The sequence below is a fragment of the Falco punctatus genome (assembly GCF_963210335.1).
Source record: "Falco punctatus genome assembly, chromosome: 5".
NCBI classification, from domain to species: domain Eukaryota; kingdom Metazoa; phylum Chordata; class Aves; order Falconiformes; family Falconidae; genus Falco; species Falco punctatus.
This window is the reverse complement of record NC_137584.1, coordinates 80,945,429-80,971,485: the sequence shown is the minus strand read 5'-3', so window position 1 is coordinate 80,971,485 and position 26,057 is coordinate 80,945,429. Positions and strand designations below refer to the sequence as shown.

Here is a 26,057-nt window from a genome sequence, read left to right as displayed (position 1 = left end):
ACCGAAAACAGCCACGCAGCCTTCTCCTTCTTCCTTCAGCCTTGCTGTATTGCATCTGATTCAGATGATGTCAGTGCTAGCTCCCATCAGTCAGATGAAGAGAAATCTGTTGTAAAAGGGCTGCTGTGCTGGTGCAGACAAAAGACCCATCTAGTGCAACCTTCCCTCCAACGCAAACCCAGGGCAGCTGCCTCAGCAAGAGTAGGAACAAGGCAGCACACACACTTCCCCTTTGGATGCCCCCAACCTCTGACCGATGTCTGCTCGGGGGCTTCCTCAGCTCGGTTGGGTTTGTCACCTCAGTACCCTGCAGTGGCTCTCACGCTCTCCAAGCGCTTGCCCAGCCCCCACTTGAGAGCGCTTCAGCTTTCGGCTTGGGCAGCACCCAGGGGTGAGGGGTTCCCCCGCTCTCCATCCATGGTGCGAGGCACCACTTGCTCTGAGCCTGCCTGTGACTCGCTGCCCGAGAGCTGCCGGATTTTTGTGCTTGAAGAAACAGAGATTTTTCCCAGCGTGTCTGTGCCTCTGATGATTTCCATATGTGTTATCACATCATGTGATCCCTTTTCCAAACTGCGTGGTGCTAAGCTACTCAGACTGCCCTTGTACAGAAGCTGCTCCAAACTTTTTATTATCTTTGTTGCCTCTCTCTAAAATTTTCTATTTCTGCTTTTTGGGATTGGGGGGCTGTGTAAGGGTGAGGGTTAGCTATGGTGGCATGTTCATGTTTCCTGTTGTATTCTGTGTTCCTTTACCAAGAGTCTGTAACACTGGATTGTTTATTCTGACTGCCGCCACACACTTAGCTGGTATTTTCTGGTATGTAACTAATCCCACGGTTTCCTTCTCAGTGGCAGTGATCATCTCAGGGCTTTTCATCTTATATGAGAGGCTAGGATTGTTCTTACTGGTAGGTGCCAATTCAGTTTACACACAGTGAATTTCATCTGTTGTTTGATTGTTCAGTCATTCAGCCTCGGAAGGTCCTTCTGCAGCTCTTCGCAGCCAGCCTTTGTTCATGCTACCACAAATAACAGCATCAGCAGCAGACTTGTTTCAGCTGCTTATATGAAGAGCAGAGGTTCTAGAGATGCTAGTCAGTCCAAAGCCACCAAAAGGTAACTATTGTCTAAATCAGTATTGGAAAGAATCATGGCATGATCTGTACTCAGAAAGAAACCCTGTTAATCGGGGTGGGGGTTGCATTTGCTCCGAATCTACTCGAGAATTAACGTTTACCCTAAACTTCAGCACTTCTGCTTCAGGTGGCTTTGCCTTACCTCATGTGGACTCACGTCAATGTGTATATTTAACAAAAAAGTCCCACAACAACAGAATACTCAGTGGTCCGTAATTCATTTCCTCGGTAAATCATCAGCAGTACGTGTGAATATGTACATGTGTGTATGTATGTGTGTATATATATATATGTTGAACATGGCAATCTGTTTTGGACAGTCACTCTCATTCAGTTGTCAGACCATTGGAAGGGAGTTGGAGGGAGATTGCAGATAGCTTGTACAGAGAAGTATACCTGGAGAAAATGGTGCAGGAAGAAGATAGACTTCTGAAGCAAATACTAGTAGGTGAGAATAGTATTCTTGGGTTTTAATGCTGTTTGAATTGTGCCCTTCATGGAAGGTCTGATCCAAATGACATGGTGAGACATCCAGAGCTTACAATCTACCCACCTACAGTTTGCCCTCGTGCACTTTTGGGCAGTACTTGGGTGTTTAGAGTGAGATGGATGGTGTAAGAATTTACACGGAAGAGCATACCTAACAGCAGACACTGTATGGCTGTCTTCTGGTTTAGATTAGATAGGAGGGAGCTGGAGTGTTTTGCTATTTCTTAATTTCCATTTTTCATTATGATAGCATAAACACGCACAGCTGCCAAAAGAAATGGTCCTGCCTGCTCCCTCCACTACTTCTTCTCCAGTTGTGTCTGCCTTCCCTTCCCCCATGCTACTGCCCGCTTTGTCCTGGCAAGAGCATTTCTCTGTCTCTACAGTAAACTGGGAACAGATTGGATTTAAACCTTTTTTTTTTTTCCTCACCCCACCACCAAAAACCTTTCTCCAGTTGAAAGCGACTGTGAAACTACAGCATTACAGGCTGCATCAGAAATCCCGCTAAATTTTAACAATCCCTCCTGTGTACTGAAGGCAGTGCTGCTGTCTCTTTCCTTCTGAAACAACTTTCTGAGCCCTCATGCAAGCTCGAAACTGCCCCCTCTGTTTTCCACTCCTTGCCCTCTCTGCTTCTCATTGTCTACACATAGCTGCTGCTTTGTGTGGTACCTTCGCTCCCAACTGACATCAGCGTATGAGAGCTCCCCCCTGCACCTGCTGCCATAGTGAACAGATTTCCTGTAGCTCTGTCCCTTACGACCTCTGGTTTGTCTCATAGCTCAGCTGCAAACTCGGCTTTTCTTCTTCTTGCATTCATCTTTGTTTTTTGCCCTCTACCCCATCATTGCTACACCAGAGACCTTTTCTATTTCAGTTGTAAATAACGTATTCACCAAAACGTGCCGCTGAAGGGAAGCCAACTCTACTTGCAAATTCAAGTCAAATTCAGAGGGGGAAAAAAAGGGGTTGCCTAGCATAAAAAGAAGGAAATCCAAGACATGTTAAACCTATTTATTTTGATCTCTCCAGGATCAAGACATCTTGATCTTTTTAAGCTAGGCTCGCATGTGGCACTGCAGCATCTATCACAGAGCAGAAAAGTAAATAAGCGTCATGCTCATGTCCTCATGTTCTAATACAGATTTTCTCAAGCTTCTTCTTATCATCTCTCCTTCACTTTAAAAGCTATTTACATGGCATCTTTTGAAGCATGGCTTCAGCATGGGCTGGGGAAGTTGCCATAAGGTGGGAGGCCAGGAAGGGTGGTGAGGGCAGAACAGCAGCACCGGCTGGCACAGACCAGAGGTGGAGGCTTTGCCCGTGGGGAGACAGGGCAGCCGGCTGGGCTGCCTTAGCTCACCAGAAAGCTCAGGACGAGGGATGGCGATAACCATGGCTGGCCAGGAGGCTGGGAGATGGCAGATCAGCTCAGTGGTTTGCTGTGGCCATGAGCTCCAGCTCCCCACATTGCTGCCTTCTGCAGAAGCCAGAAGCTGGCCGATACTTTTCCACTGCCTGGTCCTGCTGGAGCCACCTCTGAGCTGCCTCCTTTTCACCTGCACACCCTCAGGGCTCAGCTCACTGCCTTTTCTCTCCCCTCAGTAACATCTTTTGCAGGGATAACTAACACCTTCTTCCACTTCTCCTTTGTTTTCACGTTAAATATCCAAAACCAGAAGAACTCATTTCACTTTCAGTGGTGAAGTTCATCCCCCCAGGATTGTTTTCCATCAAAACACAGTAAAAGTCAGGGCATTTGGGGTTTATCTGAAAAGAACTTTGAAGTATATATATATATAGCTCATCCACAGAACCGAAGCAAAATTTTTTTGCACAGCTTTAATCGGTGCTTATCTTAGATACACTATCACGCCCTATCCAGAATGAAATGTTCTGAATTAGATTGTGCTTTAGTTACTCTGTGGGTACTTACAATAACTCTGGAACATGCTTTGTGATGTGATTAGCATACAGGTAATCTTCATAATAGATAAGTAAAACAAATCGGAGTGCTTACTGCAGAAATCCCACTCCTAGTTATTAAATCACAGAACTCCTACAGGATTCACCTGAGCCAGGATTTTGTTGAAAAAGTTTAAACAACTTTTTAAAACAAACACATGCAAATCTGAAGAAACTGGTGAGACTTTAATGTGATTGTTGTTACAGGTGAACACATTTCACTTTCCAGAACCATCTTTTTTGCTGTTCATCTACAGCTGTAACGGAGCAGCTGGTTGACTTTACTGGCATCATTTTCTGATCCTGTTCCAAAGACAGTGACTCAACTGGTGTCACGGCAGACTTCAAAACAAGAGTAAAGCTGAGAGCTCATTACCACTCAGTTCAAAATATTTATGAGATTAAGAATCGTATAGATAACTCAAAAATGTTTGAAGTCCTAATCCAGTGGATATACAAATCAAAAGAGTTAAGCCTTTGGGTGTTTATTTTGACTGAGTGCCTTCCTATAAATTTAAATTAGTCTAAGAAAAGAATTAGTTTCTCTAGAGACATTTGATCGCTAGCAAACAAGCTGAGGATTCATGTTGCTGTTCTTCAGGCTTTAAAAATGGATTTTAGGGATGTTTACTCATAGTAATGTAGACCAGCCAAAATTCTAAAGTCAGTAAATCAACCAGGAACAATACTGGGAGAAATGAAAGCAGGAGCACTGGTGGTTTAAAAAGCAGAATAGGCGTATTTTCCTCAGCAGCTATACTTTTTACCATATTACCCACCCCACATCCCAAATTGGCTCAAATTTATTTGTCTCACAGTCTTCCGTATCTACCGCTTCTCACAAATTGAGGTTAAAACATTACAGTACAGCCACTAAGTAAGCAGCCATTATTGCATTCATCTTTTTACATCTGGATACAGGATATTTTCTATTGAACCGTCATTATTGTGGGGATTTTTTTTTCACAAAATGCGTGTATTTGGATTTGAACTTGTCATTATTTGGCTATAGCGTTCATTTTAATAGACCTTTCCCCTTTAACACGTCATCTTAGCCGTAAGATGATCATTGTATATACATCCATTGTATACATCCATTTCCCCATGTGGATTGAGTGGATCCCATAGAGGGGAAGGCCTGGGGTCTGGACAGTCACAGTGACCTGGCACAGAGCCCCTCACAAACACCTCCCACCTTCAGGGAGCTGTGGCAATAGCTTGTCCCATCCTGCAGCACTGGGACTCGGTGGCTCTTGCTGGCTTCCCCGCACTCCTGTCAGTCCCCAGCTAACTGCATCAGGCTACCAGGTGGCCTGCTGGGGCGGTGATGCAGGCGAAAACGCCGGCTGAGGAATGATCCTGCGACTTAACCAAAGCTGTTCAACACGGCTGCTGTGCCTGAAGGAGGTGGGCGCTGAGGGGGAGGGGGTGCCCTGGGCTGTACGGCGCCCCACAGAGCTGGTCACACACCCAGCCCCGAAGAGCATTCGAACGTTAGCTTTGGCAATGAGTTCCTGCTGCCTTGCTCTGTCACGTTTTCATGCCAATACACCTTATATGTGTAGGAGCATTTAAATGATGTATTACACATCAATACAAGGTATTAAAAGTGCAAATATGTAAAGCATGTTCCCCGCATCCCAGAAATCCAGGGGGTGCTAGAGCAGGACCACAGTCCAGAGGCCGAACACCCAGTGCATTGGCTGTCCAGCTGGAGGATGGGGTCTGGCTTCAAATTCAACTTGATCCACATGTGTCTGTGCAGAGACCGTCCTTGGAGTTTACATCAGGAACTGCAGGTTATTCTCTGATTGCACGTGATTATGTTAGCGGGAGTTGCAGGGGATTTTTGCTGCTCTGCTAAAACAACTCTTCTGTTACGTGCCGAGCTCGCAGAGCCGCTGGGGGAACTCGCTGGCACGGGACGACTGAAGGGCTCGGTGCAGGGGGTGCACACTGTGCCTGAGGCTGTGGCACATATGCAGCACTCTCAGAGGCAGGACTGAGCAGGGCCTTGAGAATTCATCTCATCCATCCTTACCTCTGCCCAAAGGAGTCTAAACATGCTGTAAGTGACCATGTTTAGGTGACTGAATCCCACCCAGGGGTTTTACCCCCATGTAAGTGTTCATAGCCTAGGTGGCGAAGGCCGGTATCTTCTTCCTTCGAATAAACTAAATTGAACTCTACAGCAGCTGGTGAAAGGCCTTTTTCTTCCAGTTCTTGAATTACTTCTGTGACTCTCTGAAGTGCCAGCAGGAAAATCTTCAGTGCTTTTTTTTCAGTGGGAATGCTTCAGTGGGATATCTATTCCAGCAATGGTTTCATGTGGGGCTTTTGATCACTACCCACTTCTCACCAATTGTGTATCCAAAGACAGTCAGCACCTTTTCTTCCATCACACTGGGAGCTCATACTGAGTTGCTTCTCTGTTCTGGCTTCTCCAAAGCGTTCCAGTCAGTGCTTACCCTCTGAAATTCACCTCCTGTAGGTACAGCCTGTATTCCTGCTTTTTAGATGTCTAATTTAACTAGATATTTTAGGACTGTACTAAGACATCACTTGCCTGGATGGGCTCTCTACTGAGCAATCCTGGCCACTCCAGGTGACTTTCCATCATTATTTGCCACCTGGCCGGTGTTTGCACTATCCAATTTCTTAGCAGAAATGTTATGTTTACTCCCAGATATTGATAAAAACATTAAACAGCAATAAGTCTTATACTTCTCCATGCAGACTTCACTACAGTAACTCCCATTCCTTAACAGTTCTTCTTGGACAACTGTGCCTTTTTGATCCACCAGATCTCATAGCACTAAATACTTTGATCTTACATAATTGGACCTTTTTAAAAAAAAAAAAATATCAGGCTGTTGTATGATACTGTTCAAATAACTGACAGAAAACTTACCTTCATGATGGCCCATACCCACCAAACTTGTGCTCTCATCAACGATGAATCCTGAGCCTCAGGCCTGGCGAGGCTCGTTTTCATTACTGCCCTCTGTACTTACTGCATCAGCGTCTTCAGTTCACAACTGACTGGGTTCTTTACCAGTAATTACATTATTTTCAGTGACTTTGCCCAGGGCACAGGTTAAGCCAACCTGCCTAGAATTCCCTGAGGCTAGCATTCCTTATGGGAAGGATCCTGTCATTAGCACAGCCTGACCTTCTGCCGGACCCAGCAGTCCCCTGACCCAGGCACTGGCAGAGACTCCCTTGGCCAAGACCTGTGCTGGGAAGGGAGCAGACAGCTCAGGCCAACCCATTTCTTAATATTCATGACATCCTCCCAATTTACCGAAGGACTGGAAAGCACCTGAGATATCTTCATAAATCGTGGGTACCATCCTCCTGCTTTCTCATTGTGCTGGTTTGGGCTGGGGTAGGGTTAATTTTCTTCATAGTAGCCAGTATGGGCTGTGTGTTTGGGTTTGTGTTGGAAACAGCGTTGATAGCACAGGGATGTTTCGGCTGCCGCTGCGCAGGGCTTACCCAGAGCCAAGGGCTCCTCTGCTCCTCACCCCACCCCACCAGCGAGTGGGCTGGGGGGCACAGGGAGCTGGGAGGGGACACAGCCGGGACAGCTGACCCCAGCTGACCCCAGGGGTATCCCCTACCAAATGATGTCACGCTCAGCATATAAAGCTGGGGGAAGAAGAAGGAAGGGGGGTGGTGTTCAGAGCGATGGTGCTTGTCTCCCCAGGTCATCGTTACACATGACAGAGCCCGGCTGTCCTGGAGATGGCTGAACCTGCCTGCTGGTGGGAAGGGGGGAATGAATTCCTTGGTTTGCTTTGCTTGTGTGCACAGCTTTTGCTCTACTCATTCAACTGTCTTTATCTCAGCCCATGAGTTTTCTCCCTTTTACTCTTCTGATTCTCCTCCCCATCCCACGGGGGGGGACCGAGCAAGCGGCTTTGTGGGGCTTGGTGTGGGGTTAAACCATGACACTTGTTCTTTGTCATCACTGGCAGATGGAACAGCTACACCGAGTAGTGAGCCTGGCCCATCACTAAGATTTGTCTCTGCCTAAGATTTCTAAAACACACCCTTATTAGTCTTCCTAACCAATTGGCTTCACATCCTCACTACTGTAGTGCTTGTCTGAGAATGTGCGGATGGGCAACATAGCAGGTGTTCAGGCATTTCTGAGGCGACAGGAAAAAACATACTCTTTTCTGTGACCTTCACACGCCTTGTTTGTTCACAGGTATTTTTCTGACTGTGCTAAGCCCAGAGCCAGTCCTGCTAGTGGTACTGTTTTTTCTGCCTGATTAGAATCATAAAGGAAATATTTCTCTGGTCAATGATACAAACCACATGTAACAATTCTGGGAAACCTTGTTGTCAAAAATAGATTTACTTTTTAAGAAATAAACTGCATGAATTAAAAATCCTCCTCGTTTTATTCTCCAATTCAGGAAATGCCATAAGATGACACAAAGATTTTCATTTGTTAATGCCTGGAAAGAGGAAAAGCTGGTTCCATTTCAGAGACCATCAGATAATACCTTTGCCAGAGGATGTTATTACAGTTTTAGGATAAATATATAATATAAATAACCTGTCTTCTGCTGTACAAAAAATATCTACTGGCTGGAAGCAATTATTGTGAGATAATGCGTGGAAGTTTGCCAGCTGGCCTTGTTAGGTTTTCTAACTCTACATTTAGAATTTACATTAGTGCATAGCCTATCCTCCTAGCACAGCCAAGGCTCTATTGCTCTATTTATGAACCTACTTTACATATCAGTGGTAAAATTATGGGTCTGAAGTAAACTATGCAGTGAACTAACCTAAACCAAATCCTCAGAAGAGATTCGTTTCCATCCAGGAAATAAGCACCACCTTCAAATGGACCACGTTCAGTATGAGTGAATTATTATTCTAATTATTTGGCCAGCTTTACAACTTGCCAGTGGCTCAATGCCAGCATTTTATTTAACAGGCTCATAAAAATTTGATTATCAAAGCCACCAAGTCAGCTGCACACAGAACGGCAGCCGGCGGGGCAGAGAGCAACTGCAGCAGCCACCGGCGCAACAGCACCTTGGGCAGACACAAGGCCAAGGACTGACCCTTTTCTGTTATCTTGTGTCCTGCAGCCAGTAATAAAATTAATGAAAAATACTCCCAAGAGCTATCCGGACCAAAGAATGTGGACGTGGACACAGTTTTCCCTCTGCTAGTGACCTGTAGAGAAGGGTTAGGGTGGGAAAGAGCATCCCACTGAGCCTGTCCTGGGGACAAGGGACTTTCATGGGAGGGTGGTCGTACCCTCTTGTGCCCACCAGTGTGTAAAGGGAAGGGAGGGCAGAGACACACAGGGAAGGGGAGGGAGCATGCCACTTTGACAGATTTTTGCATTCCTGGATCAGCAAGAAATAAAAGCCGTGATCCAGGCTGGAGGCAAAATCTTGGGAAAGCCACTGACTAAACCTCGCAGGCAGATTGTAGGACCAGATTTCTACATAGGCCTTTACCGTGTAACAGCTTGTCAGCAATTTCAGTATACAACAGAGCGTGCCTAGGAGAAACTCTGGGAGGGTTGTTAGCGTGTTGCCTGTATTTGTTCGGTCTGATCACAGAAAACTGGGAAAATCTCCTTGGGAACAAATGTCTGGATGGAGATAAGGCTGCATTTGCAGTTCATGGTTCCTGTGTGATTTGCTATGGAAAAGGCTAAACACGGCTCCATTCAAAATGTTGAACCTAGCCCCTGGGAGACATTCTCCCAGCAAAACAAAAGCTGTGCCGACTCTGCTTATGAACGGTTGGGTGAGAATGAAAGTTTTGCTTCCCTTTTCACTTTTATTTCCTTATTCCTTACATGACACTTATTTTTAGAGCAAAAAAGGAACGGGAGCAAAAATGCTCACTTGGCTTGTTGAAGGCGGACCAAAAGCTTTGTCTGTGGCACAGAGATGGGACTTTGGGGTGGGGGAGAGCTGCTGGGAGGCTCTGTCAGTGGGTCTGCTGCTCTGCTGCAGGCACAACTTGTGCTGACCATCAGGGTGCAGGCAGAAGCTTGGCACGTGGGAGGTGTCGTGATTTAACCCTGGCCAGCAACCAGCACCATGCATCAGAGGGATGGGGAGAAGAATTGGAAAGGAATGTAAAACTCAAGGGTTGAGATCAGAACAATTTAATAGGTAAAGCAAAACCCACACAGGCAAGCAAAGCAAAGCAAGGGATCCATTCACCACTTCCCATGGGCAGGCAGGTGCTCGGCCATCCCCGGGGAAGCCGGGCTCCATCACGCGTAACGCTTACTCATAAAGACGAACACCATAATGCCAAATGTCCCCCCTTCGTTCTTCTTCCCCCAGTTTATATACTCAGCATGACGTCCCATGGTATGGAATACCTCTTTGGCTAGCTTGGGTCACCTGTCCTGGCTGTGTCCCTTCCCCATTTCAAGTGCCCCTCCAGCCCTCTCCCTAGCAGGGCCCAGGAAACCCAGAAGTCCTTGACCGGGTATAAACATCACCCAGCAACAAGTCAAAACATCAGCACTTGTCAACATTGTTCTCACATCAGAGCCAAAATACAGCACTGCACTAGCTACTAGGAAGAAAGTTAACTCCATCCCAGCTGAAACCAGGACAGAGGGCAATGCTGGATAGAGGGAAGATGCTCTGATTTGTGCTCCCCATCCATCTGACATGTGCCAAAAGACTGTGCAAAAGCAGAATTTTAATCCTAAATAACTTTTGGCTCCCAATTCAAAGCTCATAAGTTAGGCTATTTATCTGTCTTACTGGCAGACCACGGCAGAACATCAGTCTTCTTTGTAAGGTCTTTCGACAGCCTTAAAATCTGAGTCACCTTCTGGAGGTTCCCGTCTCTCCCCATTGACTACAGAGGGAGCCAAGGAAGGTCACCTTCCTCAGCTGAGCTCCCCGAGCTGTGGGAGGTGGCTCTGGGCCATACAAATGCTGTGATTCAGCCGTTGAGAAAATGATGAGAAAGGGAGAAAGTGGTGCGTGTGGCTTGGCAGAAAGCAAGAGAGAAAACCAAGCGGAACAGGGAAGCTAAAAGAGGAAAATGGGAAGAAATTGAAAGAAATGAAGACAAGTGGTAAGAGGGAAAGCAACTGCCAAAGGGAAATAACAAAGAGATCGGGGGTGGAAAGGGTCTGAAAGAAGAGATCAAGCAGAGGGAAGTCAAAAGCAGACAAGCAAGAAGCCTGAGCATCACGCGGAGAAACCCCCATCCCCGAGCCCTGACCAAGGAGCAGCTGCTGCCCGCGGCTGTGGGAGTCACTGACTCAGCCACCCCCGGGGCTGGGGGGACCCTGCATGAAGGGCACTGCGGGTGGCTCCGTCCGGGCCACTCCTGCGACAGACCCCTCTGCCATTCCCGGGAACAGCAGAAATTCAGCACTTGGCAGTCAGCAGCCAGAGAATGAAATAGTCTTTTCCTTTTGACAGACGTACAGCCCTGTTTAATGGACACAGGGCAGGGTTTCTGGTGTGTGGTACCAGCAGCAGGAATTTTTCAATTTTCTGTTTTCAGTCTCTTTTAGCTGTGAAAAAGTTGGCAAATTATTCAGGGCTTTTTCCATGCTCTGCCGTCAAAATTATCACAGCATGGCCAAGGCAAGCGAAGCACAGAGAAGCCTCCAAACATATTCTGTGGGCTCTAGGAATCTCTGGAAACACTTTTGGTTTAATTGTTAAATGTCTTTCCATGTTAAATGTCTACCGTGTACTTGGAAAGTTGCACAAACGTGTATGTTATGCAGACCCAGCAATCAAAAATCACTTACTAGTTCGTAACAGTAAATATACTGCTGGCTGGTAAGGTTAAATATGGTTAATAGGAAAGAATGTGGGAGACATTAGCCAGTGTAATTGCTTTAATAGAGTCTATTATCTTTAATGGAGTTTTTACAAATACGCACACACAGCAAAGATACCAAATTAGAAATAAAACTCTAGTAGAGCCAAGCCACAGCTTAACTGTTAAGACCATTGATAAAAGGACTGCACTTGCAGCTGGATTACAAAGCACTGTAAAATGTACTAAGAGGCATTTTCTCTTTGAGAACCTTCTTGGTCACCCATTAAAACTGAGGAAGTGTTGCCTGAAGGGTGAGCCAGCACATCTGGAATGCGAGCATCCAGATTGCGGTGACACTAACGTGCTGCAGAGCTACGAGGGGAGGCTCAGGGAGGGAGAGAGGAAATTCTCACAATTGCCTGTTTCCCTGCGAACGTGAAGCGACTGAGCGATCACAGGCCACAACTGCCTTACAGGAGTGAGTCACGGAGTTCAAAACAAGAGCATCCACTAATTGTTTCATGGAAGAGGCTCGGGGAAGTCTGAAGAAGGATTTTGTAGGATATTCTTTTACTCATTGTGAGCTTTGTAGTCTTTTGTACCAAAGCCAGCCGTTCTGACCAGAGAGTTTATTTTACGACTCATAGCCCAGGGAGGGCTGTGTTCCAGGGCTGGGCATCCCTCACGGGCAGTGTTTTCTGCTGTGAGCCTGGAATAGTTTTGAAGCTGTCCAGAAGGAGCTCTCAGACACCACCTGATGGCAAACAGGAGAGGGTAAATGGCCTTATTCCCAGTCTAGCTGCCCATCAGCTCTGGGCAAATGTTTTGGTCGGTTTGGTTATTTGTTCACCTACGTTTCAGGTGTTCAAGGCAAAAAGATGATACTTAATTATTATTCGAAAAATACCTCTGCCCCAAGCCTCCAGACCTGGGTAAGATGTCTCAATGATCAGCCCCTGAGCCTTGCTAAGTAGGGTTGTAGAGCCAGATGCAAGGTGGAGAAGACCTCCAGGCTTCTGGTGGAGGTTTAATTTATGGGGGCTGGCTGTTGCGCCCTGAATGATGAATGGGAATGGTCCGGGAGGCGTGTGGGTCTAGGGCTCTGCTTTGCCGCAGTCTGTGTCCTTATTCTAACTGCACGGTGGTGTCAGCTCCCTTTCCCTGACATAAGGGCAGTTCATCAGTGCTCCCATGACGCTGATACACCCTGGTGATGGGCACTGAGGATGTACGTGGGAGGGATGAGTGCAGTCACAGGCTCAGGGGTTGCACGAACAGATGGGGACACGCTGCAGGTCAGAAGGAGGGGCCAAAGGGCATTCATCCACTGGCAGATCACTCTGGAAAGGGGGTCAGTGAAGATGTGGATGGCTTCCACAGCGCTAATTGCCACAGGGTTACAAGCAGGCTGGAGTTTAAAGCTGTGGGACTGCCTTGTGGCTGTACTTTTGCCCTTCCCTAGCCCTTACTGACCACCACCCCCAGCAAGCTGCTTCGGTTGGGTCACCACAACCCACTTGCTTTTACGGTGCTGATTCCCTTGATCTCTTTGGCCTGTGTCTTGGACAAAGAACCAGTTTGTTACTCCTTCTGGGTAACCCAGCTCCTCTAGAAATGCTCTAACCCCTGATTTGCCTGATTTGTGTCTTGTCCCTCTCCCACGGCTTCACCTCTACACGTTCTCCAGGTTATTGGGATCCAACTTCCAGGATCCAGGAATGCAGAAAGCAGTCCCGGATTCAACATGCACTAGTGGTATAGAAAACCCTTTGCCAAAAATCCATGTTAGTGCACGCTAAGTTACCATGTACTTGTTTCCCTAGGCAATTCAGATTCTTGGTCTCCAGTCACTGTCCTGTTGGTAGCCCTGAGCTTTTCCTTCCTCCTGTCCTCTCCTCCTCTGAGGCATGAAGTCTCCTCCTCATCCTTGCCACCAAGTTTCTGCTTCTGGTTCCATAAACCCGCCCAAGACAGAACGGGATCACAGCCTACCTGCTGGACTGTTGTTTTCTGAGCTAAGGCTTAGTCGGTATCTCAGAAGGCTTCCTTGCAAATCAGAGATAACCAAGGCTCAGTGACTCACTGGTCTGGAGTTGGGTTCTTTTCAAATTTCAGTCTCAACCGGGAGACAAAAGCATCAACAGAGAATGATGACTCAAAAAGGAATTTGCAGTTTCTCTTAGAGAAAAGACCTGTGAAGGCAGATTCACTTGGCAGAAGCTCAGTTGGCTGGTTCAGAGGCAGGCGGGAAAGGCTTTGTGCAGATATGGTGCTTTCTTCCCATTGAGATGATATGGGCACAAAAGATTTTATGGCCAACAGCTAATCTCAGCCTTGCTCTTTTCTGGGTGAAGAAATTAAATAGCTGCTTCTGGACCTGTCCTCCTCTCAGGTCTCACTTGTGGGGAAAGGTCCCTGCTGTTGGCAGGAGCTGGGCTCATTTGCATTTTTCCTCTATCTGAGTTTTTCTAAAAAGCGAAGACATACTTTTTTTTCCATTGCCAAAACTGTGGAAAATTATCAGGCTAGGAAGGTGAACAAAAATCAGAAAATCTTACCAAAAAAATGGAAATTTCCCATGGTTTACATATACGTGGATTTATTCCGAAATCCATTTGGAGTAAAAGTACTTGCCAAATTATTACCAGAAAAGTGAGAGTTAGCAAAGAGACCCTCCAGGATTCAGGAGGAGCCCAAGTTAGTGGAAAATTGTCACATTCGGGGACCATTTACTAGAATAGTAACACTTATGGTCTTATATTTAAAACAACAGCTTGGTCTTGGCTGTCTAAAAAAACTCGTATCATTACTGCCAAGTCATTAGCTTACAAAGCTCCAGGCCCTGTCTACACACAAGCCTGCCATCAGTTTAACTAAAATCACTATTTAATCCATTTAGAGCAATCAGCACAACCCTTTTTTTTTTTTTTTTTTTTTTAGGTAACCAAATTAATCTAAATCAATACAAGCCTGTTACAAACAGAGACAAACAATTTAAGGACCTCGACATCACAACCTGCGTTAGCTCAAGCGGTGTGAGTTTTGTGGAGAGGCGAGAGCCCAGGTCCAGCCTGGGGGATGCTGTGATGGTCCCATTTGCACCGTAGAGCTGTGCCTGAAGCACGTCCAGCTGCATCTTTGTGTTGAGGTGCCCGAGTGGTCTCTCCTGTGTGTTGCTACATGACGCAGGCTGGATCCCCACCGCTTCTCAGGGCTGTGCCCTGCTGTATTTAGGAGCTGCGGCTACCCTGTCCTCTTCCCAGCCCTGAGCCCTGCGGGAGAAACCCAACCGGTTTGCTGGGGGTGCTTGAGGTGGAAGGCGTAAGATGTAGCTGGCTCTGGTAGAGAGCGTTCGGCTTCAATGACCCAGGAAACCTTTTTTCAACTCTATTCTCCTGCGCTGAAACACGTGCAAGCGTAAGCATGGCCGCAGCAGTGTATGCCAGTGTCCTCCCTCTCCATGTTTGTGGCTGCCTCCGCACAGAGGCCTCTCAGGAGACCTCCTGCATCGCCCTCCCGGGAGAAGGAGAACACCAGCAGCAGCCCAGAGCACAGGCAGTTTTCCCCTGGGCACGCACGGCCCTGGGTGCTGTGGCCGCGCTCAGCCCCTGAGGGGTGCCCAGCTGTGCCGCGCTCACACAGGTGGGGCAGGACCAAAGCTCCCTCCTGCCAAAAGCAGCGCTCACCCAAAACAAACTGGGGCCAAAAAGGGGCTCGGGGGCTTCCTCAGCTCGGTTGGGTTTGTCACCTCAGTACCCTGCAGTGGCTCTCACGCTCTCCAAGCGCTTGCCCAGCCCCCACTTGAGACCGCTTCAGCTTTCGGCTCGGGCAGCACCCAGGGGTGAGGGGTTCCCCCGCTCTCCATCCACGGTGCGAGGCAGCAGCTCCTGGTGCTTGCCCTGAGCCTGCCTGTGGCCAGCTGCACTCGATGGCATCCAGTTCTTAGCAGAGACAGCGAATGGCTGCTCCATACCTTCTTTATGGCACACGTAACTCTGAGACCTCTATTATACCCTCCCTAATGTCATTTTTTCCAGGCTGAAGGATTCCAGCCCACTGGACTTCCATAGTTTCCTTTCACAGAGGAACTATTCTCTACTTTTGGTCATCCTTTTTGCCATTCTCTGGACCTTTTCCAGTTCCGCTATATCCTTTTTGAGATAAGGGATCAATCACACTCAAAAGAAGGTAAGGTGACATTTATACAGCATATCCTCATCTTTATTTCTAGTCCTTTCCTAATAATTCCTAACATTTGACTGGCATTTTCAACTGCTAACAAACAGGTGACATTTTCATGGGAAAAAAAAAAAAACACCAGTATTTTGATCTTGAAGGGGGTACACAGAGATTATTTTTCCCTATGCATATTGCTTCACATCTGCCTACACTCAATCTGTTTTCCCATCCTGTCACTTTGCAGTCTCACAATGCTCTTCCACACTTTTTCAGTCAACTGTTGTCCTTACTACAGCGGCTATCTCATCGTGAGCAAACTCTCTCACCTCAGAGCTCACCCCCTTCTCCACATCTTTATGGGTATGCTCTGTGTGTGTACAGCGGGCAGCGGGGAGGGAAGTGCGCAGGAAATAAAGCAAAAATGCAAGTATGAACTCATATCTCAGTTAGTCTGTTTTCAGGTGCTGCATCAGCAAACCCCCGTGGTGACAGCCTACAGCAAAATGCGATTCCCAAAAGCAAAGGAGACCAGAATCAGAAAAGAAGCAGGGCCACAGGTGGGCCAGGGGATTGCTGCCGACGTGCAAAGACACCTTCCTAGCTGCCTATCTCCAGGTTTTCCTGCTGCCCAGAGGGAGCATCCAGTTCAGCTCAGAGCTCCTTCAGATGGCTTCAGGGAGGGCTCTGACCTGAGGCAGAGCTGCAGGATGTAGCTGCTGAGTTTTGGCAGGTGAGGGATGCCACTAACTTCCCCGCCAGGGCTAGGGATTTCAAAGTGTTTTTACCAAAGACACCAGCTGGAATCTCACCTGAGTTTATCCAAAAGGCTGCGAGGACTCCAACTCCCTCCCACCTTTATACTCAGTGCAGGTTGGTTCCTATACATTCAGAGGTTCATACGAAATCTCAGTCTTTGTTAAGCTGTGGTGGAAAAAGACGGAAATCCCTCCAAAACCTGTGATCTTCCACAGGCAAAGGAACTGCTTTAAAACAAACCAGCACCTCCTTCCTCCTGTGGCTGTAATCCAGAAAGCAGTTTACGTTAACGGGGTATCTGGCCCCCAGCTAAGCTGCAAAAAGCCAAAGATGCTCAGATATGACAGTGACAATATAACGTAAAACAGGGCTAATTTTGTATTGCAGAGTGCCTGGGTAGCGATAGATGTCTGCAGCCACACGGCCAGACACACCAGCCTTGCACAATGGTTTCCAGTGTGCCAGCCCATCAGGCTGGAACTGGGTGGAGGACAAGCAGGAACTGTGGGTGTAAGAACAGGAGATCTGTGCTGTTTGATGGCTTTCAGTCCCAGGGTGGGTACCCTGTGGAAGGTACTCAGTAATGAATGGCCCTGTACAAGGACACTTAAATTACCCTTGAATGACCTCTGGAAGAAGAAATAAATCTCCATGGTGACATCGCCACCATTTCTAATTCTATTGATGCAATTTTAGAAGTGATTATTATCGGTGCCTTTCCATGGGGGCAAGCCAGTTAACAACTCTGGCTGTGTTACCCCCTTTACAAGCCCACTGCGGTGTTTCATCAGCCCTCTGCTGTGGTACGTGCCTCTCTCCTGGCCTGGGACACCCCTGAGCAGCACAGGGCAAGGGACAGCTGACAGACCAGGACTATGAGAGGAACCAACTCACCTTCAGCTCCCAGGGCTTAAACACCAACCCCAGCCCCATTCTGTTCACAGAGCGCAGCAGAGCTGCTGCTTTCATGCTACGGTCAAAACCCTTGTGGGTTTGAAGCCACTCGCGCTTTCCACCTGGGGGTTTTCTGTGGCAACCACAGTCGCGGCAGGGAAGTACACAGGCACATTCACACAGGCAGAAGCATTTGATTTTCTAGCAGGAGTCTAACAGCTAAAAAAGGCTTGCATTTTCTTGTATGAGTAGCATGATTATAATATATATTAAGGAATTTAGGACTCCAGTTTATGAATCCTTATTAGCACTGCTACTCCTTAAAAGTCCTAGTTCAAATAAGACTATTTGTATAATTCACAAGGCTGCAAGAACATGTCTAGTCAAAGTCTCATGGCTTTTTTTTTTTTTTTTTCAAAACACCATACACACACACATGACAAGATATAAAATAAAATTCACAAGGCTGCAAGAACACGTCTAGTCAAAGTCTCGTGGCTTTTTTTTTTTTTTCAAAACACCATACACACACACACGACGAGATATAAAATAAAAATATGCTATTCCCTGGTATTCCCCAAATTTCTAAATAATAGAAGGCACTGAGTGGTATTACTATCGAAGACCTACCTAAGTCTTAAAATTAAGCTTACACCACGTCACTAATTGTGTTTATAGGAACTTAAAGAGAAAACAACAAACATTTAACTCAAAAAAAAAACCCAAAACTTGAGTATTTCTAGAGCTGGACACTAGGTGGCAGAACAAATGTATGTTCTCTGACAAACAGCATCATTTTACTAAGGCGGCAGGACCAGAGAAGTTTTAAGTATAGCAGATCTCAAAAAAAAGAAATAAATTGAAAGCCTATAGCTGCCCTGCTTTTCCTAATCAGTTCCTGCAGAGCACAGGCCCTGTTAAGGCTGAGTTTAAACCTTTTACGTTCTTTACAATGAGCATGACGATTTAGTTGCAAAACTCAAGTCTCGCTGCTAACGCCCATGGCTCCCCTTTCCCCGTGCAACCCTTCTGTGAAGCAGGACCCAGGCAAACTCTACCCCAACATTTACTAGACGAGAAAAAGGTTTTATAGAGAGGTAAGAATGTCAAACGAGCCCAGGTGATTTAGGAACATCAGTGTAATTGCAAGTTGGTAAGGCACTGTGCGGGTAGCTCAAATTAAGAAAGAAGAATCTAAATTATTCGCTAATTATCGCTTCGCTCCTGTAAAGCAGCAGTTCTTCAAGAGCACATCAGCTAGGTGGGTGAAGGCTGAGCTGCCAAGGCTGGGGGGGGAGGGAGGGCGGGGGGGGGAGGGCGGGCTGGGGGGGGAGGGCTGGGGGGGATGCGAAGGAAGCGTTTCGCACCACGAGGTGTCAGCACACGCCTGCCCGGGCCCCCGCGCGCTGCCCCAGGCCGGGAGGGGGGCGCAGCGCAGGCGCAGCGGGATGCACGGGGAAGGGCTCGGGAAAAGCGATGCCGCCCAGAGCATCCCCCGGCACGGGCCGTGACGGAGCCCGGCTGGCAGCTGGGCATCGGCCGGAGGCTGGCGGAGCCGTCTGAGTGCCGGCCCCTGGCTGATGTGCCCCGTGAGGTGCCACAAGGCAGGACACCCGACAGTCCCTGCCGCAAGGAGAGAAGCGACCCCCACTCCCTCCTAAAACGAGACAGCCAGCGCTTAACAATATTCCTGCGACTTCGGAACACCCGGGACCGTTCAAGCGCATCCTTCACCCACCGGGTTCCTGGCCCCAAGGGTGCAAAAGCGCATTATAACCAAAAAACTGGGCTATTCCCAGATGGGTTTTGTCAGCTCTTCACGGTGGGGCCATCGGAGAGGACCTTGAGGGAGAATTAAATGGAAGTGGTAGGACCCTTCCAGATTAAAAAGGACTCGCAAACCTGTGGGAAAGCTCAGGGCTGTAGGAAAAGTGCCTGAAAACAGGTGAAGCCCCATGAAACCTGCACTGACCAGAAACAGTTTGTGATGGGCTCAAGAGATCATCTGACCTGTTGCGGCTGTGGAGGAGCAGAGCAAACACAAAAGCTTCTTTCTTTGGGAAGAACGAACATCTGCATGACATGAAAACACCACCACTGGGGGAAGAAAAGGGAAAAATAAAAATAATGAAGCTACACGCCACTGGTCTGCAAAATCCAGTAGTGGAGGCTCAGAGTTCAGCCCCCCGCGGTGGCCGGAGGGACAACAGAGCCAGCCTGCCCGGCCGGGGGGGAGGAGCTGAGATAGGAGCCATCACACCACTTTTGGCCAGTGTTCAGGGAGGCACCGACTGGCTCCAGAAGTCATGGGCAAGTCTCTCCTACCCTCTGCAAACAGGCCTTTCAAAGGGACAAGGGGTCAGGTAGAAAGAGGTGGAGCTGGTGGGAACTGATACTCCTCAAAGCCAGACTTCCTCAAAACTGGAGAAGAAACTTCACGTTTGTAGGCAAATTACCTTGGCTCGTTATGATTGCAAACCTCAAAATAACTAAGGTTTGCCCACCTGCAAAAGCAACGTGAGATCTGCCCACCCCTCCACCCTGGCACACGGCACCACGGCCACCGCAGGATGTATGCACCAGGCCTTAACCGAGCGCAGGAGGAGAGCAGACCTCTCCCCTCCCAGCCAAAGCACTGCTCCCAAATGTGGAAGTGCAAGTAGACAAACCTACCTAAGAAACCAACTGATTTCTCTTCCTGCATGGAGATGTTTTACCCCAGGATTCCAGCTAAACATGGAAAGAACCGAACCATGGGATGGACACCATCAATGGCTCAATAGAACGGTACAGCCTAAGAAAGGGAAGAAACAGAGGGGCTGAAGCAGCAGTGACAGCAAAACGGACACGTAAACAGCACACGAAGGGAAAACGGTGGTCACCGTAAGCATTCCTTTACGTTAAAACCTGTATCTAACCATGTCTCTAACAGCTGCAAATGGTGGTAGTTCAAGCATCAGTGTTTGTGGCTACCAACACGGGAGCGAAGGGAACGTGCGCGGGAAGGTGGGTGGGATGGGAACCAAGCCCTTGTTGATTTGCGACAGCACGGCTGGAAGCCTGTAAACCCTGCTCAGTCCAGGACCTGCAGGTTCTCAGCTGCTCAGAAAATCAAGTTCCCCTTGTTTGTGACCCAAGGATAGCCAGATGCCTTGCAGACCTTGGGGTCATTTTAAATTCAGTTCCTACAGTTAACTCCCCAAGTCTTTTACAGCCGAGTCACCTGGTTTCAAAGTGTTGTTTCCAAGTTCTTGCAGGGCTCTTCCTGTGCCACGTCCTCCCCAGTCCCACCCTATCATGTGCACCCGCTATCTTGCAGCCCAGCCTGCTCTTCCTCCATGCTGTCCCACTCCTTGCCACTCTTCCCCCCTTTGTCTCTACCTCACTTCCTTCCATTTTGCCTCTCCAGTGCCTTCACCCTTCCCAGCTAACCCTTTACTGTCACACTTCAGACTTTCTGAAGTTTTGACAAGTTTCTTTTCTGAAATGGGAAGCGGTGAACCAGCCTACTACCACACAGAGTTTTCCAGTAAAAATCCTGTCACTTCATCTCCCCCCCCCCCCCCCGCCCCGCCCCCGCTTTCTACCATCTTCCTTTTGTTTGTCTTGGCTACTCTTCTGCCTACTCTTAAATTGCAAACTCTTTGAGGGCAGCGCCAGAATCCGGTCCATAGAATTCCATAAGACGCCTAATACGCTAAAATGTTATAAAAGGTCCTATTTTCATTTATTTGCTTTTGATGTTCAATAAACTTACTGAAAATCCAAGTAAGCAGGACTCCAAGTAGACAGACATACGTGTCCTGTCAACAGGAAGTTTCTCTTGTATAACTTCTTCAGCAGTTCTGGAAAGCTAAATGCAGTTTGGTTTATTTTCCTCATTGCAAATTAATAGTCAGGGAAAAAAGCAAACTCATAAAGAAAAATCATTTCTGAGAAAGGAGATTCCAGAAAGGCAGATGATTTTTAGCACGCAGAGCTGCCCTCGTGAAACATCTGCTATGACGTAGTCCTGTTCTGGCCGTAGACCAAGCGTATCAATAGCTCCACAGAGTAACGGGATAAGAAATGGGAAAATTGCCATTGCTTGTTTAGCAGCTTGTTTTGCTGATAAATGTCTGTCACTTTTCAAACAGCTACAGTGTAATTGTTTTGGGGGAAAATATTTCCTTGAGCAGGAGGTTTGCAGGCCATTAGCTATTTCCCATCTGTGCTGGTGTTTAATACACCACACATACACTTTGCTCCCTATTTGAAATTATTCACAGCTCTTGATCACGCGCCCGCAGCCTGAAGTTTAGAAATCACATCTGTCATTTACAAGTGTTCTCTTACCTTCCAGAAAATTTGAATCTTAGTATCATTAGGACCAAGATGTATTTTTTGAAAGCACCTCTACTTATAAAAGTTGCTAGGAAAAAAAGTATTCTTTTTAGGCATCTGTAATTCTAATGAGTGACTGTACAAAAGCAGGTGACTGTGACTGAAGTGGTGGCCGCTGTGTGCTCATTCCGTGGCTAGTGGCAGAACGTCACTTGGCCAAGCACTGCCATGTGCTGGTGTTCATCTCATCCCTTTTCAAACTGTGCCATGAAAATTTTTGAATTCCACCAGATAGCTGCTGGGACAGACAAGAGACAGACCTCTCTGTTCAATATCACACAATACCTCTAATAGTATCTGCTTTCACTTCACACACACGCTCAGCAAGCAGTAACTTGCAGTAAATTTAGCTGTGCCAAAAGACACAGAACTATACTCTTACCTGCATCAACTGAAATACTAAACACATACATTTCAGGGTGGGCAGAAACAAAACCAAAACCATTCCTTATTAGTAAGTATCCTTCTTTCTCTCCTCTCCACCAATCGGGGAAAAAAAGCAGAGAAAAAACAAGCAGAGATGTAAAAATGTGGGTACTGACATAGATTTATTCCAGCATTAAATTTGTATTGTCATCTAAATCCTCTGCATTTCTTTAATTTAAGAGCATCACATGAAGTTTCTATCCTAACTAGCTTTTAGGCTTCCTAGAATGAAGTTCAGGGATAAAGAGAAAAAAGATTCCAGATTAGAAAGTGCCTCTCAAAGTATGAATATAGGAATGGAGTGAAACTTCCAAGCCAAGTCCTGCACAGTGGGAGCTCCACACCATTATTTACCACTGGGACCGACAGGCAAAAGGACCAACGTACAGACAGTGACTACTTTTCAGAATTTATTGTAAAAAACAGTATTAAACAATAGGAAAAAAAGCTGCTCCTTGTTCAACCCACCACATACTGCTTTATGTGGAAACAATGGAAAAATGTGACAGAAATGTATTTACCCATTCCTATCCATACATCTGATGATCCAAGCTACTCAGGACATGCTCATGGGAAAAATATTGGCAGTATCACAGCATATGGAAGTGGAAATAAAAAACATGCAGTATTTTCAATTGCAGTTGGGAGGCCTGTTTCCTGGAGTCTAAAGATCATGTTGTTTTATCTGTTTTCCTTTAGCATAACGTACATTATCAAACTTTCATAACTTCAGACACCGGCAGAAAGCCCTGATTTTTTGCCAATAGTGACATACCCACCTCAAAGATAAATGTGGAAGTCAGAATGTCTGCCTTATTTCTGTTTGCAATTTCCTTTCCATAGAAACATGCACATTATATAGTTCCTGCTAACAGATATTTAAAGCTTGGGTAGCCCTTTTTCACTCAAACCAGTTCAACTACACTGGAGGTCCTCAGGGCAGCACAAACAATGGAGAACAGACTTCCAACACCACACCGTAGTTGTTTTGGCCAAAACCTGATTGTCCTAACACCAAATTATTCACGTTAAACACACTTGGCAGGTCTTCTGCTTTTGTCTACAAACAGAAAGATGTCAGATTCTGCATTAAACTGCATTACAAAAAATGTAAACCAATACATTCCACTTTAACGTGTGTGTGGATTTTCTAGCTCACGTCAAAACTGTCAAGTACCAGTGTTAACTTGAACAGAGCTCAATTTAAACAGAGCCCCAAAATAATGAGTGCACAGTAGTAACTGCCTGGTGCAATCAGCTTCACTGTCAATTGGTGAAAAGTTGACTTAGCTTCAGTTCTACGCTCAAAAGCATAATCAGAGAAAACATGGCACCTTTGAGACCTCAGTTTCAAGTCAAGGGATGAACTTACACATAACATTGTTTTATGTATAACATGACTATAGAACCCAAATACTCAGAAACAAGTCAGCAGAAACCTATGATAATGCTAAATAACGGTCCTAACCACTTTTTTTCCCACTGCTAGGCTCGCTGAAAAGTGGTAACAGCAACCGTAACAGTTTCAGGTGACTCACACAACAGACAGTCACTGGTGTAGAGCGCAGTGTAAATTTTGGTTGTTCTGAAAGAAGACACATTACAGGAGCAATACAGGAGATTCCATACCAAGAGGACAAAGTCAAACATTTGTTCTCTTGCACATCATAAAAAGTATTTTTGGTTACAAATTTCCACTGCAAACCATCTTCTCATAGATAAAACTAAAAATGTCTCTACCTAAAAAGCTTTGAGAAGAGTCAAAACTCCACAAACCATAACAAAAAAGCTTTCTCGAAGTCCTCTTCACTTCTGAGTTGGAACAGTCTCCTTACTTTAAGAAAGACCCTCCTCTTGGTCAATCAACTCCGTTTTGGTGGAGAACACATCAGCCAGCATGTGCTTTGGGATTTCAGATCCCCGTACTTTTAACGTGTAGCAGGCATTCTCCACTTTTGCCAGACTCTGTTTCAAGGTATACAACTTCTTAGATACTTCATAAGGTCCAGTGTTGCCAATGAAAGTAAAACCATCATAAATCTGACGTAAGAACTGGCTCAGTTCAAAAGGCGTGTCTATGTCACCATTTCCAACACTGCTGATGCACAGCCGCATCAGCTCTCCAGTTAGGTCTGCCACTCCCAGCAGGTAATCTACAGGTGTTACCTTCAGGCTCCAAACATGAGGCTGTTTATCATGGGAATTGGAGGTCTGAGAACAGAACAGAACAAAGTCCAGTACAGGGAACTATGAAAAAGCAGTCTATAATGGTTCAAATACACACTAACTTATCTAATATAACTGGTAATTGGAAACATTCTGGAAAATTACATTGCATGGCACTTCCACAGTCTGTTTTCAGGAGTACTAACCTCCTTCCAGCATACTGGAAGGTACAAAAGCATCATTTCTACTGGAGATGTGATTTCCATTCTAGCAAGCATGATAAACGTACCTTGCCTCTAACATCTCTATTTACAAACAGAATTATCACACCTTTGTATCAACATTTATTTGCAGTTACTTTTGGGGTTTTTTTGGCTGAAGGATTGCAGCCTAATAGATTTGAATTTTCCCTAAATGGTCTGTCCAAAGCTACCAAAGCAATGAAGAATCAAAAAGAGTCTGCATTGTGAAAACAAATGATGCAATTTTGTAATAGTATCCTGACTTTCAAAATCCATTTTCTACCAGACGCTGATGGGTATAGCTCTCTCAGATCCATTTTATATCAGCTGAACTTATTAAAACAGTAACAACATACTTCATGAAGAAAACTCACCACAAAGTTACAAGTTTGCTCCTGTATCCAAGTACTTTTTGTTGCCAAAATATGGGTAATATGGGAGACAACGCAGGTTTCTTTCTGTTCCCTTGTTCCCATAACATACTATCCACCCGAATTCACAAATCTGGTCAGAGGCATGTATGCAGGGGTTAACAACTTCACCATTTATAAAACAAGTGTGCCACAATGGGTTTGCCTTCAGTAGGAAGAAATTAACTTAAGCTACAAACTTGGCTTCTTTGCAAATAGTTTACCAAGAGAATGAAGAAAGAATAAGAAGTGCTTTACAGCAGAATCTCTTCAACAGAAGCAGACTTGGGAATTCACCTAAAGCAGTAGTGCTGTGCATTACTGTACACTGCACGTGCACTGCACATGCATTTCTGTACATTCCTACAAAATCGCCTTTTGTCCCTCATCAACAATCAAACTGTACCCGGTTTGCTGTGGTCGCTGGCAGCAGTATGTCCCTATGCAAAAAGTCCTATTTAGGGCAGGGTAGAAGTATGGGCAAGTCAAGAAACAGCAGCTATGGTATTAGAGCTAAGGTACGATGGGACACAAGCTTGTCCTCTGAGAGGAAGCATCAAGATCAACTCCAGGAAAATTACAAACGACCAAGCTCAGACATATGTAGTGCATTTTAACAGAAGCCAAATACAGTGCCTTTTGTGACTAGCTCAGTACCAGCAGTAAGATTTCATTCATGGAGTTCATCCTGCCCCGGATCCACTTGTCTCCCCCAACTTCTGCTACATCACTATACACCAGTAGGTCTTACAGGCAGTCCCTGCCACTAAATACCCCTCCTCTCATATGTTTTGCTGATACTTCACTATCCTGGATCTTTCCCCCTACGAGAAGGAGTTCAGTTTGCTCTGCATAAAAAGGACGTGAAATTTATAAACTTGTATCCCATGGATTTAGTTTACGACTTGTCAGAATAAAAAGCACGTTTTGAACAAGTGAGTGAAAGCCCATATGTGTATCTAACACCGTTCCACTAACTGGCCTTATTTAATCAGATGCCAAAAATGTGACTAAGACTACTCACTGCATTTCCACCCCAGAAAGATGTTTGTTACATGAGGAAAGAAAAACTCTTTACCTTGTTTGTTGTTTCTTCTCTGTCTTCTGCTGTAAATATTAGTTGTTTGTTGATCTCTTCAACACTAATCAAAGATCGTGTTTTGATAAAATACTGAAATGAGACGGCCTCAACATATTCTTGAAGTCCTGCAAAAA

General features: G+C 46.2%; 2 protein-coding genes across 8 annotated transcripts in view; both read right to left on the bottom strand.

Moving 5' to 3' along the window:
• The window catches only part of DISC1 (DISC1 scaffold protein), a 230,003-nt gene extending 207,735 nt beyond the window's left edge, over nucleotides 1-22,268 (bottom strand). The window contains exons 1-3 of one of the 6 annotated variants that reach the window (XM_080388871.1): nucleotides 20,973-22,268; nucleotides 19,889-20,009; nucleotides 3-19,719 (exon numbers count right to left, since the gene is read on the bottom strand). The gene's annotated coding sequence lies outside the window, so the exon portion shown is untranslated. Of the gene's footprint in view, nucleotides 1-2 lie in introns of all 6 variants that reach the window. The other 5 variants (XM_080388870.1, XM_080388869.1, XM_080388872.1 and 2 more) reach the window with 5 other exon arrangements.
• Nucleotides 22,269-22,421: 153 nt separating this feature from the next.
• TSNAX (translin associated factor X) overlaps nucleotides 22,422-26,057 on the bottom strand; it is a 42,333-nt gene continuing 38,697 nt past the window's right edge. For both annotated transcript variants that reach the window (XM_080388896.1, XM_080388897.1), the window contains 2 exons: nucleotides 25,921-26,048; nucleotides 22,422-24,235 (listed from right to left, as the gene is read on the bottom strand). In XM_080388896.1, the coding sequence (XP_080245022.1) occupies nucleotides 23,861-24,235; nucleotides 25,921-26,048 (503 nt within the window). In that variant the 3' untranslated portion in view covers nucleotides 22,422-23,860. The remainder of the gene's footprint in view (nucleotides 24,236-25,920; nucleotides 26,049-26,057) is intronic.